Below are 12656 nucleotides of genomic sequence, written 5' to 3'. Positions count from 1 at the left end.
CTGCAGACTCTCAGTCCAGATGGCTGATGGATCTGCTGGTTCTGGACCTCCTGACTCTCCTCTCTCTTGCTGACACCTCTGTTCTTTCCGTTCTTTCAAAGCTGTGTTGGGACTAATCAGACTGTGACAGAGGTCATCAGCACGCTGATCGCTCCTTCAACATAATCAAGTGCACACTGTTGAGAGAATACGTCCACGTGCGGTCCAGACCGGCTCTGAGCTGTCAGCTGGTGATCTGATCATCACAGAGATGCGTGTCCTTCCTCAATCAAACAAACAAAAATCTAAAATGCTCTGGTTAAAATTATGACATTTGTGGTGTTACGGTCAGTTTTGACCCATTATAACGATAAGAACAATAATGAGAGTTAAAACTGAAATGATAACCTTTTCATGGATAAGGAAGCCTAACAACGTAACCAAGAGATGAGAAACAAATGGGATGATAAATGATAGTTTTAGTGTGTTTTACAGCTGATTTAAGACTCGGGTCAAAACTGACCCTAACATAAGAGATGGTAGCAGAAAGCTGACAAGGGGTATACTGACAAAAAAGGCCCAGGGGCCCACACCAAAAATATTCAAACCAACATTTTCATGGATAAGGAAGCCTGACAATGTGACCAAGAGGAGAAAAATTAATTGGATGAAAGAAAATGTTTTCAGTGTCTTTTACAGCTGATTTAAGACACAAAACACAAGACGAAGGATATACCAGGTCTGAGCAGGTCAGAGGACTGATCTGAGATCAGGAGTCCTCACCGTCTCAGCAGTGTGAACATAAACGCTACAGTCTGATTCGTCACACACTGTTTATAAAGGACTGCAAATATTTGACTGTTTGAAGAGGATCAAACTTGATTTGACTGTAGAGCTGTGATCAGTCGGCCCCTCACTGCAGATGAAGCAGGTTGTTGATGCAGGTCTGATCTGTTCTGTGGTGGTTGTGGATCCTCAGGTATATGTATATACAGTGTGTTGATCACAGTTCATATATGTAATGTAGCTGTTTGTTCCGCCTGAACACACACCGTCCTCTGTGACCTTTAGATCCTCACATTCATCAAAGTGGCAAATAGACGATGATACACAACGGTTGGTGGCGCTACGCTGCAGTAATACACTTATATTGATGCATAAACCACAAACCAGTGAACAGTGACTTGCTACAGCACACCTGACCTTGAAGGCTGTTTGATGCAGAGCTGGAGCTGGTGCAGCTGGCAATCTGGTGGCGGCCCCTCATTTCACCCTCCACGGCCCCCGCCCCGCTGCTCTGCTGTGGCTTCATGGTTCAAGTCGAAGCAGCTTGTTGTAGTTCTGACACATGCTGGTTTGTTTTGGTACCAGTGACTCCATCATCCCAACGAGACCAAGCATCACAGTCAGTGTGGGTACGTTTACATGGACAGTTTCAAACGGTTTCAGAAAGGTTTGGTTTAAATCAATCTGTTTGAAGATTTCAGCTTGAGCGTATACATGGGTTACAAAGTAAACTGGTTGGGTGTTTACATGCGCCGACGAAACAAACGCTTCGAATGTGCCGGCAGCCGTGAGTGATTGCGTTACTATGGTTACAACAGTATTGATTATGGAAGTGCTACAGCTGTGCCGAAATACATGGTTTGTTGAGCGCAGTCTTTGCTGTTATAATATTTCTCTGTAATAAACTGCAGCGTGGCATGTTCCTCATTTTAGCAGGAAGAGAAGAGAGAGCGTCTTTCCACTTGGTGCCCGAAAATGTATGCAGAAAGAGGAGGAGGAGGAGGAGGAGGAGGAAGCGGTGCGCCGCCGGTGTTGTGCCGAAAAGAGACTACCTGCAGAAAACGACTGCCCGGGCAGGCAGTCTCTTTTCGGCACAACACCGGCGGCGCACCGCTTCCTCCTCCTCCTCCTCCTCCTCCTCCTCCTCCCTCTGCATACATTTTCGGACACCAAGTAAAGTAAAGTATGCCTTTATTCAGTGGAAACAGAACTTCCGTATGACCCGCCAGTCCGTTATGAATTTTCCCATATTACACAGACATTTTCACTTGAGTGACAGCCAGGCAGGCACGGCTCGTACGTGCTCAAGCGTGCGTGCGTGCGTACGTACGTCAGGTCCTGAGCATGCGCAGAACGAACGCAGCCAGGGATCAACCCGTTTCAAGTGTATACATGACAGACAGATCTCTTTAGAAAAGGTTTAAACCGCCCCCTTCAATCTGGTTGGAATTTCAACCGGTTTGGGGTCATTGAAACGGTTTGAGGTGTTTACATGAAGTATTTTCAATCGGTTTGGTCTCCCAAACCTTTCTGAAACCAATTGAAACTGTCCATGTAAACGTACCCAGTGTGATAGTGATGGGATGGTTGAGGATCACATGCAGCAAAGGGCCCAGGCTGGAGTTGAACCCACCAGAGCGCCACAACAATGGCTGGGTGATATGGCTGAAAAATGTATCACGGTATAAGTGTTTCATATCAGTTGATAATGATAATTATTGATTTTTTTTAAATATTTATTATTATATAATTATTGATCATTTGAAAAAAAGACCAGGAGAAAAAAACAATTGAATTGAATTGAACAGGATGGTGCAACCAGACATATACAGTAGTGTGTGCATGACTGCATGTCACTCAACAGGTTGTTGCTATAGGTTACCAGGGAGCGAGTTTTTTTCATGCCACCAACTTTGCTTAGCTGGGCTGGGAGAGGCTAAAGCCCTTCCTTAGCCCACATCCCCCAGAATGCCTTGCGGTTCAGGATCAGGGTTTTCTTCCTGTTTTTTCTATGACAAAGTTCAGTGAAATTATCAAACGTTCCATTGAACGTATTTCTGTTGATATTAATCAGTCTGTCATATTGTTATTGTTTTATCGCCCAGTCCTACATTTGAGTTTTATACATTGTCGGGCAGTTGTTCTCAGCCCGAGTGGGAAAGTTCATGACAGGGCAACACTAATAGACAGTGTTTACAGTTTTACACAAAAGTGCAAGCAAAAAAAAAGAAGACATCCAAGGCTGCAGGATTGGTGAAAAAATGATTAAAATGCCTTTATTTTATATGGCAATTAATTAAAAACCGCGGCCAACGCGTTGCCATGACCAACACTCGTCTTCATCAGGGCCTTCTGTGAACACTTGCACACAATCACTGTGATAACGGAGGTGTGCAAAGAAAGAAAGAGAGAGAGAGAGACAGACAGAGAGAGAGAGAGAATGAAAAAAAAGAGGAGTTCACACACCTGCTTTGTTCACCGTTCCACATATCCACATGCCAAGAGACAACGAGGAGTTTTGGAAAGCAAAGTGTTTTCACACTACATTTCCCATGAGCCTCCGCGCGCACGGTGAAATTCTTGGACCGGCACAAGACGGACGTCTTGCCAAGAATGTTTTCATTCATCAAGAATGAAAGTCAGGCGGTCAGATACCGTCGTAGTTCTGACCATAAACGGCGATTCGGCGGTGTTATTATAATGACCCACCAGGCAGCATCCGTGAAACCGAAAGTAGGAAACTTGTCACTACCCAGCATTTCCACCACTAATAATAATAGCAAAATAACGATAGAGACAAAACTATATATTTATCGAAAATGGAGCCATTAACAAGTGGTAACGTAGATACATTCACATTATCGTAATATGAGACTTTTTATAACCAAATACAAACTCCTCGTTGTCCCTTTAATTATTATTAGTAACACTTTACGATAAGGGTCCCATAATTAATGTTAGTTAGTATATTATTAAGCATTAATTAACTGTTTGCAGATATATTAACAATCATTATTATGTAGGCTATTACTTAGGATTAGGAAACACATTAATTAATGTAGCCTATTAGTAAGCAGTTAATTAATGTTTAGTACTCAAAGTTAGTTAATAAATTTAAAAGTTGAATAATGTAATTAGTTATCATTATGTATGCATTAATTAACACGTTCTTTTATATATTAATGCTTAATAATGTACTAACTAACGTTAATTAAGGGACCCTTATTGTAAAGTGTTACCTTATTATTTGTATGCAAGATATTCGCTCTTTATAAGCTCCACCTAACACAATAGACTTTATAGGGTAATTTTTCACAAAAAGGGAGGAAAGTCTACTTCACCATTCCATCAGTCCAAAAGGTCTGACGTTGGAGGAGTCTTCTTTCTTTTCTATCTTTTCGTTTTTTTCTTGTTCACTATCCTTGTTTCTTTTTTCTTATTTTTCTGTTTTTTTTTTTCCTTTTTTTTCTGTTCACTTTTTTCTCTTCTGTTTCAAACTGCTTTTTTTTTTTTTTCTATGTTTACACTCGTCCATATGGTGTGATGCCATATTTTTTTTCTTTTTTAAACGTGTTTTTTCTTTTGTCACGTGTGGCATTTTTATCTCCTGCTAGTCGACCTTTGAGGTTTCGCTCCTTTTAGTTGTCCAATATATCTATGATTTCTTTATGTCTGTCTTTCTTAACTCTTATTTTTCTTTCTTTGACTCTGTTTAGTTCTGTCTTTGTATCGTCTGTTGTTGCACTGGCACAGTCCTTAAGTGAACTTTCTGTGGCTCTTGTCTTTTGTCTGTTTTTCTCTTTCTGTTTTCTTTTATTTTTTCTTTCTTCTGTCTCAGTCGTCTTGGTAGCTGTCTGTAGATGTGCATTTGTTGCTTCTTTCTTCTCTTTTCTGGTTTTCTGACGTTGAGCGGCTTTTTCGTGCGGAATGTGTTAATTGAAATTCTGGTCAGTGATTCTCCCCTGACAGTATGAAGGAGGAGGAGTACGGTCACCTTCCTCGTTGTCCTTTCCAACACATTTAAGGAGTGGACTAGGACGGAGAGGAGTGAGTTTCTTGTGTGGTATGCAGAACACCGATTGGTTACATCCTGCCATATGGTTTGTGATGCCATGAGCATGAGCGGTAACGCTCTGTATTGGCTATCCTACGGATGGCATTTCTTTTCTCTCCCTCACACACACACATTATGCATATTAATATCCACAAGCATACAAACGCTTACACTGCCACTATTGAGCTGCCAGGGGACAGTGATTGGAGTTTTTGTTGAGTAAGTTGTATCGTCTGAAAATGAGTGGGTGGCACTTGCGGCATGCAGATCAAACAGTGACCCTCCTGTGGCCCGCTGTTATCTGTTACCTCTTGTAGTGAAATGAAAATCCCAGTCAGGACTTGACTGACTCCTCAAGCAGAATGTGCAAGGTTGAATGCTGAGTCGCTGTGGACAACTGAGGGTCGAGGAGTGAATGTGTAAATTGATTTGAAGGTCAAATGGTCATGAATATGCCAGAGGTGTGCTGGAAGAGAGAAACAAGAGAGCGACAGTAGATTCCAACATTCATCCAGCCGCTGGTCCTGAAGGTGGAACAACTTAAACAGGATGGATAGTTGATGAGTCATGAGAGGATGGAGGATAGCAGCTACAGCTCATGTATTGGTCTATTTGGCCCTCTGCCTCTGGCTGTAGTCATCTCTCCCTCATTACCACACATTATTCATATTGGATATTATTTAAGCATACAAACGCTTACACTGCCACTATTGAGCCCTGGCCCAGGGGTTTGAGTGTGTAGAGATGCTTATTTTGGGAAAAAAAAAAAAATGGAGGGGTGGCAACACGCATCAGCTATCTATTTGCATGAATTTCCCTCTAAATCTGGCTCTGTTCGACTCGTTCATTTATTCTCCCCACCGCGTGGTGAATGTGCATCCTCCTCAATCTTGTCAAACATCAGACCAGAATTTGGCGTTGTTGATTGTGGTAGTTGTATGGATTGAGTGAACTTTCGATGCAGTTGATGAGGGAAACCAGATAATCCCAGATTAGCCTGGAAGCGTAGCTCTGAAAAAGAGCAGCTCGCGGTAGATCACCGTTCGTCAATAGCTTCATACCACCGTGGTCCTTGACATGGTGGAACTCTAACTACTGCTATGACTATAGCAATTATGGCAATGGGCCAATTTGCCAAAATGTTGAACTATCCCTTTAAGAAAAGTGTCTTTAGTAGGATTCACCCAACTTCGTAGAAGCCTGTGAAAACAGGTTTATAGCTTAAGTTAATCATCAATTTTTAAGCCAATTATGAAAATAAATAACCCAATACCTAACTTTCTGTAACACACTGGAGTAGATTTAAAGGTGCTATATGTAAAATTTGCTATCAACACATACTAGCAACATCATGAAAACAATGTCTCAGTAAAACAAAGGTTTACTGAACTGAATTTGGTCAAAGGTCAGTGTGACTTCATAAAACCTTTTCTTTTTTAACCTTGTTATATCACAGTATTGTTGGAAATGCTCCAAAGTCTTTTTGATGAAAGGGAAAAAGTACAATGAGATGGACCCTCACTTGTTGTGTGTCTTCTAAATTATAGAGCTCTGTATAACTTAGAGTGACAAGTGTGTCACGCAGAGTGATATGAGAGGTGGGGTCAGACACTCACAGAAGCAACGCCCCATCTTTATTTCCAGTCTCTGATCTTGAATAAGATACACAAAGTTACACACAAACTCAAAAGTGCAGCTTCATGTTTCATTCATAAAGAAATGTCGAACACCGCTCACACCACTCAGCTCTGTAGTTCACTGGCACAAGCTGTGCCACACTTAACAGCCATGTTGGGTGATCTAAGCCTGGCTAATGTACTTGCAGGTTGTTGTTTTTTGTTAAGCCAATTGAGGAGGGGTGTGTTTGTCGAGCTGATGTAGAGCTGAGAGTGCTGCTGCATACTGCACATTATCCAAGACCAGCTGGAGTACCTGACCTGTGATGCTATTGCTACATGTAAAATTTTGCTATGTTCACAAACAGCCCATAGTATTAGTAGTATTAGTATTTAGTAGTTATAGAATTACAGCACAGTTATGTTTTTAATGAAAATGAAATAAATAAAGAATTCAGCAGATGTCAGGTGATTTAACACATGGAATGTTTCATTCCTTTAGTCCTGCTGGGGGGGGAAAAAGTAAAACTGAGACTGTTTGTGAAATTGGCGGGAAATGCACTTGTTGTGTTTCATAGCACTGAGAGTTTGTAGTTAACTTAGAACAATGTCTCAGAGTGATATAGAGTTGCTGGGATCAACTTTCACAGAAGTTTTCAGTTCCGCCATCTTTAATTTCCAGTCTTGATTTTTTTGAATTTTAACGTTTTCTGTCTGATGAAAAACACAAACTCAAAAGGGCAGGTACTTCTGTTTCATTCTTTGAATATGTTAGGTAGAAATGATAATCTTGAATCACCGCTCACACCACTAATCATGTTGAATAGTGAACTGGGCACAGCTTTGTTTGCCACACTTTAACAGCCTTGATGGGTGATACAAGCCGGAACCTTTCAAAACTGTCAGCTTAGAAAACATGAAGCTGTTTTTGTCTCAATTCAGGGAGGGTGCATTTTTTGAGTTGTCGAGCCTGTATGTAGTCACAGCGCTGCGCGAAGGCTGTCCCCAATTCGACTCGAAGGCCACAATTTCCTCAAATGCAGCTGCCTGGCAGTCCTGACCTGTGATGTTGCAATACCATGCATTCGGAGGATGCATCGCTACAAACAATCCTTCGCGGCTCCCATAAGTATGTATGCTTTTGCAGGTGCATTGTTTTATTAGCAAGTTACATAGGCTAGCTATCGATCGAGCAGCTCTGTGTTTTTTATGAAAGCCTAAATTAAAGAATTCAGCCTGATGTCAGGTCGAGTTTGGAACATCAGCCGGGATGTTTATTTCTTGTACATGCTTCAGGGAAAAGGTCTGCACTGGAGAGCATAGGGATTCGTTTGGCTTCCAGCGGTTGCCTTCACAGTTTTTGCTTCATATAATCGCCTGTCAAAGGTAATTTGCTGTGGTCTGTGAAATGCTATACACTTTCGGTTCAGTCATAGGTTCTTAATCTTTTTTGAGGCGACTTGGAGTTTCAACGTCATCGCCTTCATTTAACCGTCTGTTCGCTGATTGGGTCCGTGCTCTGGCGGAACGGAGCAAACCGAAACGCAGTATGGCTAGTGTACTCTGACTACAATTTGAGGAAGATGGAAATCTGTTGAATCAGTTGGGAAAGGAGCTACAAGTATAAGCGGCACATGAAGTTGTGCGGATACACAGGCGGCGTACTTCCTTTGCAAAACCGGTCTCTGCCTAGGCTGGAGCTGTCTGTCTCATTTTCAGGTGAGTGCATTGAAGGCCGATTACGTCATCTGGCAGCACATGCTGAGGAAGCGGCGGATCCCATATCACTCTGTCGTAAATAGTTTCGATAGGGGCATCTCCTAATCAGCCTCCAAATGCGTCCTTCTATTTCCCCTGCATTGAGGATTAGTATATGTAAATAGCCTACCTGGCAGCGGCACGTGTCCCGTATCCCAAGTATGTCTATTTGCTGTACCGTTATGTGTTATTAGCAAAACCAAAAAAAGTGGAGGGGGCGGAGGAGCGATAGCAGCTCTTTGTAGGCGTCCACTTTCCGGGTGATACGTTACGCCCTGTAGGCATCAGCGTTGTTTACATTACGGATTTCAAAAAGCGTCTGAACACGTGAAGGTTAGGGTGCGGGCCGGAGGTTTTTACGGGAGCGTAGCCTCTGAACTGGCTAGCTTCTACGTAATCGGCTCGAATGCTTGCGGCCGGTGGGAGGAGTGAGGACGTTGTTCAGGAGTTGACGCGTAGGGTGGGTCTCCGAATCTTGAGCGCTGCTTCCCTGAATTCAACGTCATCGCTTCACTTTACAGTCTAGTTCGCTGATTGGGTGTTTTGGGTACGGAGTGACGAAAGCATTGCTAGTCTCCTGTAGGCAATGTTGAATGGTTGGGACATGAACACTAGGTTGATTTTCCCATAGGTCTGAAATGTGTGTGTGTGTGGCCCTGTGATCGACTGGTGACCTGTCCCTCCCTCTATGTCAGCTAGGATTGGCTCCAGCCCCCTGAGACCCTGCATTAATAATCAGTATTGACAATGGATGGACATTCAAATACTGTATTTCTATAAAATCACACTCCAAAAGAGATTTACAATTCTGCTTCAAAGTTAAAAGAAACATTTCAATGTTCATTTCAGTTTAGGGAATAACCCCTTTACACTCTCACATGGTTGGGGTCACATGCACACTGACACAATGAATGGGCTTTAATTAGAAAACGAAACGATACAGACCTGAGTCATGTCCTGGGAGCTAATGGCTTTAAACACATGCAGAGTTAATTTATAGTGACAAGTCCGACTGAAGCAGAGGAGGACGTCTGCTGCTGGACCAGTCAGAACATTACAACACAGACTCACTGTGTCGTAACTGCAATGCACCAAGGCACTAATTCACCTTGGGAATAAAAGATTGGTTTATTACCTGTTACGTCCAGCACGGTCACGTGTGATTGAAATGACATGCAGTGCTTTGATACGCGAGTGGAATTGTCAGTGGACGACAGGCTGTTGTGAGTTGGGACAATGAGTAAACTAAGGTTTGATTTTTCAAGGTCTGAAATAGTGCAGTTTGCTTCTTCTCAAGTCACTGGTGCAGTTTGCTTCTTCACACAAGGTTTCCTCAGTAGACAGTGAGAGGGATTGCCTCCAGCGCATGTCACACCCCACAGAGATAATCTGTAGGAGACAGTGGTGGAGCTGGATGTTAGTTACTGTTTGTCTCGTAAAATGAGGATGATGCTTGTTGTGTGCAATTAGCAGTACAACTTTTACATGTGCATTTCCATGTTTTGATAACCCCTTTACACTCTACATCTGGCTCTTCTTCCTCTCCTTCTCCTGAAATCCTCTCCTAGAAAACTTCTCCTACTCCTTCTCCTCTCCTCCCCCCTCTGGCTACCCTTTAATTGTCCCTGACAAAGTCAGACCTGAAGCAGAGGAGCACTCGTCTCATTCTCCTTCCCTCTCCTCCAGATCTAAAACACAGATCTCACTGTGTCCTTCCTCTGCCTCAAGGCAACTAACCTTTGGGAAAAAAGATTTCTCATTCTCTTGTATCGTCTCGCACGGTCCTTGATTGAAATGACGGCTTTGTAAGAGCAGTCGACTCGACAGTGGACGACTTTGTTGCAGTGACAAGAGTAAATCAAAGGTTTGACTCTAGTCAAGTCAAGTGCAGTTTGCTTCTTCACACAAGGTTTCCTCAGTAGACAGTGAGAGGGATTACAGCGCTATGTCTCCCTCCCAGTGACAGGGGAGTGGTGAGAGCTGATTCTCCTTCTCCTCCTCTCCTCTCCTCCCCTCTCCCTACCCTTTTTCTCCTTCTCCTTTTACATGTGATTAATACATTTCTCTTCGCTCCTTCTCCTCTCCTCTCCTCTACTGATAAGCTCTCGCAGCTCCTTTTTCTCCTTCCTCTCCTTCTTCTCCCTCTCTCTCTTCTTCCTCCTTCTCCCTCTCCTCCCCTCTCCCTACCCTTTTTCTCCTTCTCCTTCCCCTTCTCCTCCTCCTCTCCTCTCCTCTCCTCCCCTCTCCCTACCCTTTTTCTCCTTCTCCTTCCCCTTCTTCTCCTCCTCTCCTCCTTCATCCCTCTTCTCCCTTACTCTTTTCTTCCTTCTCCTCCTCCTCCTCCTCTCCTCCTTTCTCTCTCTCCTCTCTCTCCTTTCTCTCTTCTCTCTCTCCTCTCCTTCTCCCTCTCATTCTCTCCTCTTCTCTCCTTCTCTTCGTCCTCCTCTCCTCTCCTCTCCTCCTCCTCTCCTCTCCTCTCTGTAGGACCTCTCCCTTCAGGTGGAACACTGGAACAAAGGAGCGGATGCTGATCAAGGTGACGGACAGAGAGCCCAGCTTCTTGGCCCACCAGGGAAACGGTTACTCTCCCTGCGACCCCCCGACCCCCGGTGCTCCCCCTGGAGGGGGCACGGCCTCTCGAACCCGCCGGTCCTCCGGAGGAAACCTGCCCACGGAACCCGACGGCTCCCCCGTCCTCTACGCCGACCGCCGCCAGTCCCCCTTCCTGAAGCGCGCCGAGCTCGGCGGCACCGGCACCCACCGCCGCTCCTCGGCCGACTCCCAGCCCCCCTCGCCCCGCTACGCCTACGAACCTCCTCTGTATGAAGAGCCGCCCTCGGAGTACCAACCCCCTCCCATCTACGAGGAGCCTCCCACCGACATGCAGCTCGTTGACCCCTCCTTCTACGGCACCGGCAAGTCACCCGCTCGCAAATCCTCAGCCCCCCTCTACCACTCCCCCAAACAGGGCCAGTCCCCCTACGGCCAGCTGGTTCTGACCAGGCAGAAGTGTCCCGAGAAGACGCAGAGTCTGGAGTACAGTCCTGTGGGGAAGGAATACGTCAAACAGCTGGTGTACGTGGAGCAGTCGTCTTCCAGCCCTCGCTTCAAGACTGCGGACCGCTTGCTGCGGTACGGCACCACGGGGGGGTACGGTAGCTCCTACGGGGGGTCCTACACTCTGCAGCACAGCCAGTCTCTGATCAGGGACCCCCGCCTACTGCTGGATTACAGTGGGGAGGGTGGAGAGGGAGGCCAGCGGTTGCTCTACGAGGACTCCATATCCTGGACGTCCAGCCAGACGCACTCCCTCTCCTCTTCCTCTACGGGGGGTCCCGGGGCTTTCTCTCCCGGAGGCAACCGCAAACGCAAGAGCCGCAAGCCGTCCCTCCCCCAGGAGCTGGCGCGCTGCCTGGGCCCGGACGGGGAGCTGTCGGGCACGGCGTCCGAGGCCATGCTGGCCCAGGCCCGGCTGGCTTGGGAAAGGTAGTCCAGCAGGGTGTGGAAACAGAGGAGCAGTAGTTGGGACTGCGGGCAGCAGAGGAGAGGGGGGGTGGCTCAGGTGGCGGTGGTCAAAGGACGAGGGATACGAGCCATGCGACGGGGCGTTGCCCCCGCCGCTGCCGGGGCCGGTGGTGAGGGCGTTCAGCGAGGACGAGGCGCTGGCGCAGAGCGACGGCCATCACTGGAAACGCAGCACCTTCGACCGGCTGGGCTTCCCTCAGGCGCTGCTGGAGAAGAGTCTGTCGGTCCAGACCAACCTGGCAACGCGGCCGCAGCCTTCCTTCCACTCACCAGGATACCCTTGGATGCAGGTTCTGCCTGGGAGGGGAGCTAATACACACCCTCAACAAGCTCAGTGCTCGCTCCCACACACGGCTGGATGAAGGCCACTGCTTTAACCATGTTGTTTGACAATAACCTAACCTGATAGGAGCCACTGAGCAGTTGGTCGCAACGGGAGGATTGGTGCTGCAAACAACACACACAACACACAGATATGAAGATCGACCCTGTTGCCCACCGCTGTGGTAAAACCATGGATGTTTCATGTAATGCTGCAGCTGAGGCGCCTCGAATTGATTGCTTATTCTCGTCATCATAATAGTCACACTGCAGTCCCCTTCAGAGACACTTGTCACTCAGGCCTGCATACAGTGCTGACTCAGGGAAACACCACCACACACACTACAACCACACACACCACCACCACACCATCACACAACCACTCAACACACACACACACACATACACATACAGATACGTAGATGGATCTAGAAAGACTGGAGAAAAACTCTGGTGAATGTACAGAACTGTAGTTAGAATGAACGTTGAACCTGGCTGCTGGGAGACACACAGTACTCATCATCAGGGACTGGAAATATGGACATACAAGCTCTGTTGTTTAGATCCAGGAGATTTCTGGTCATTTTTGGACCCCTAAATCGTTGTCCTGATGGTCA

At 45.9% G+C, this 12656-nt stretch overlaps 1 protein-coding gene across 1 annotated transcript in view; it reads left to right on the top strand.

Moving 5' to 3' along the window:
• Window positions 1-12656, top strand: part of arhgap39 (Rho GTPase activating protein 39) — a 101348-nt gene that overhangs the window by 66284 nt on the left and 22408 nt on the right. Inside the window, 2 exon segments of the mRNA XM_085773503.1 lie at window positions 10678-11764; window positions 11766-12008. Coding sequence (XP_085629629.1) covers window positions 10678-11764; window positions 11766-12008 — 1330 coding nt within the window.

The sequence above is a fragment of the Trachurus japonicus genome, chromosome 4 (genome assembly GCF_045865225.1).
Source record: "Trachurus japonicus isolate A0001 chromosome 4, Traja_1.0".
Lineage (NCBI taxonomy): Eukaryota > Metazoa > Chordata > Actinopteri > Carangiformes > Carangidae > Trachurus > Trachurus japonicus.
Note: the sequence above shows the minus strand (reverse complement) of the source record. Positions and strands in the feature narration are given on the sequence as shown.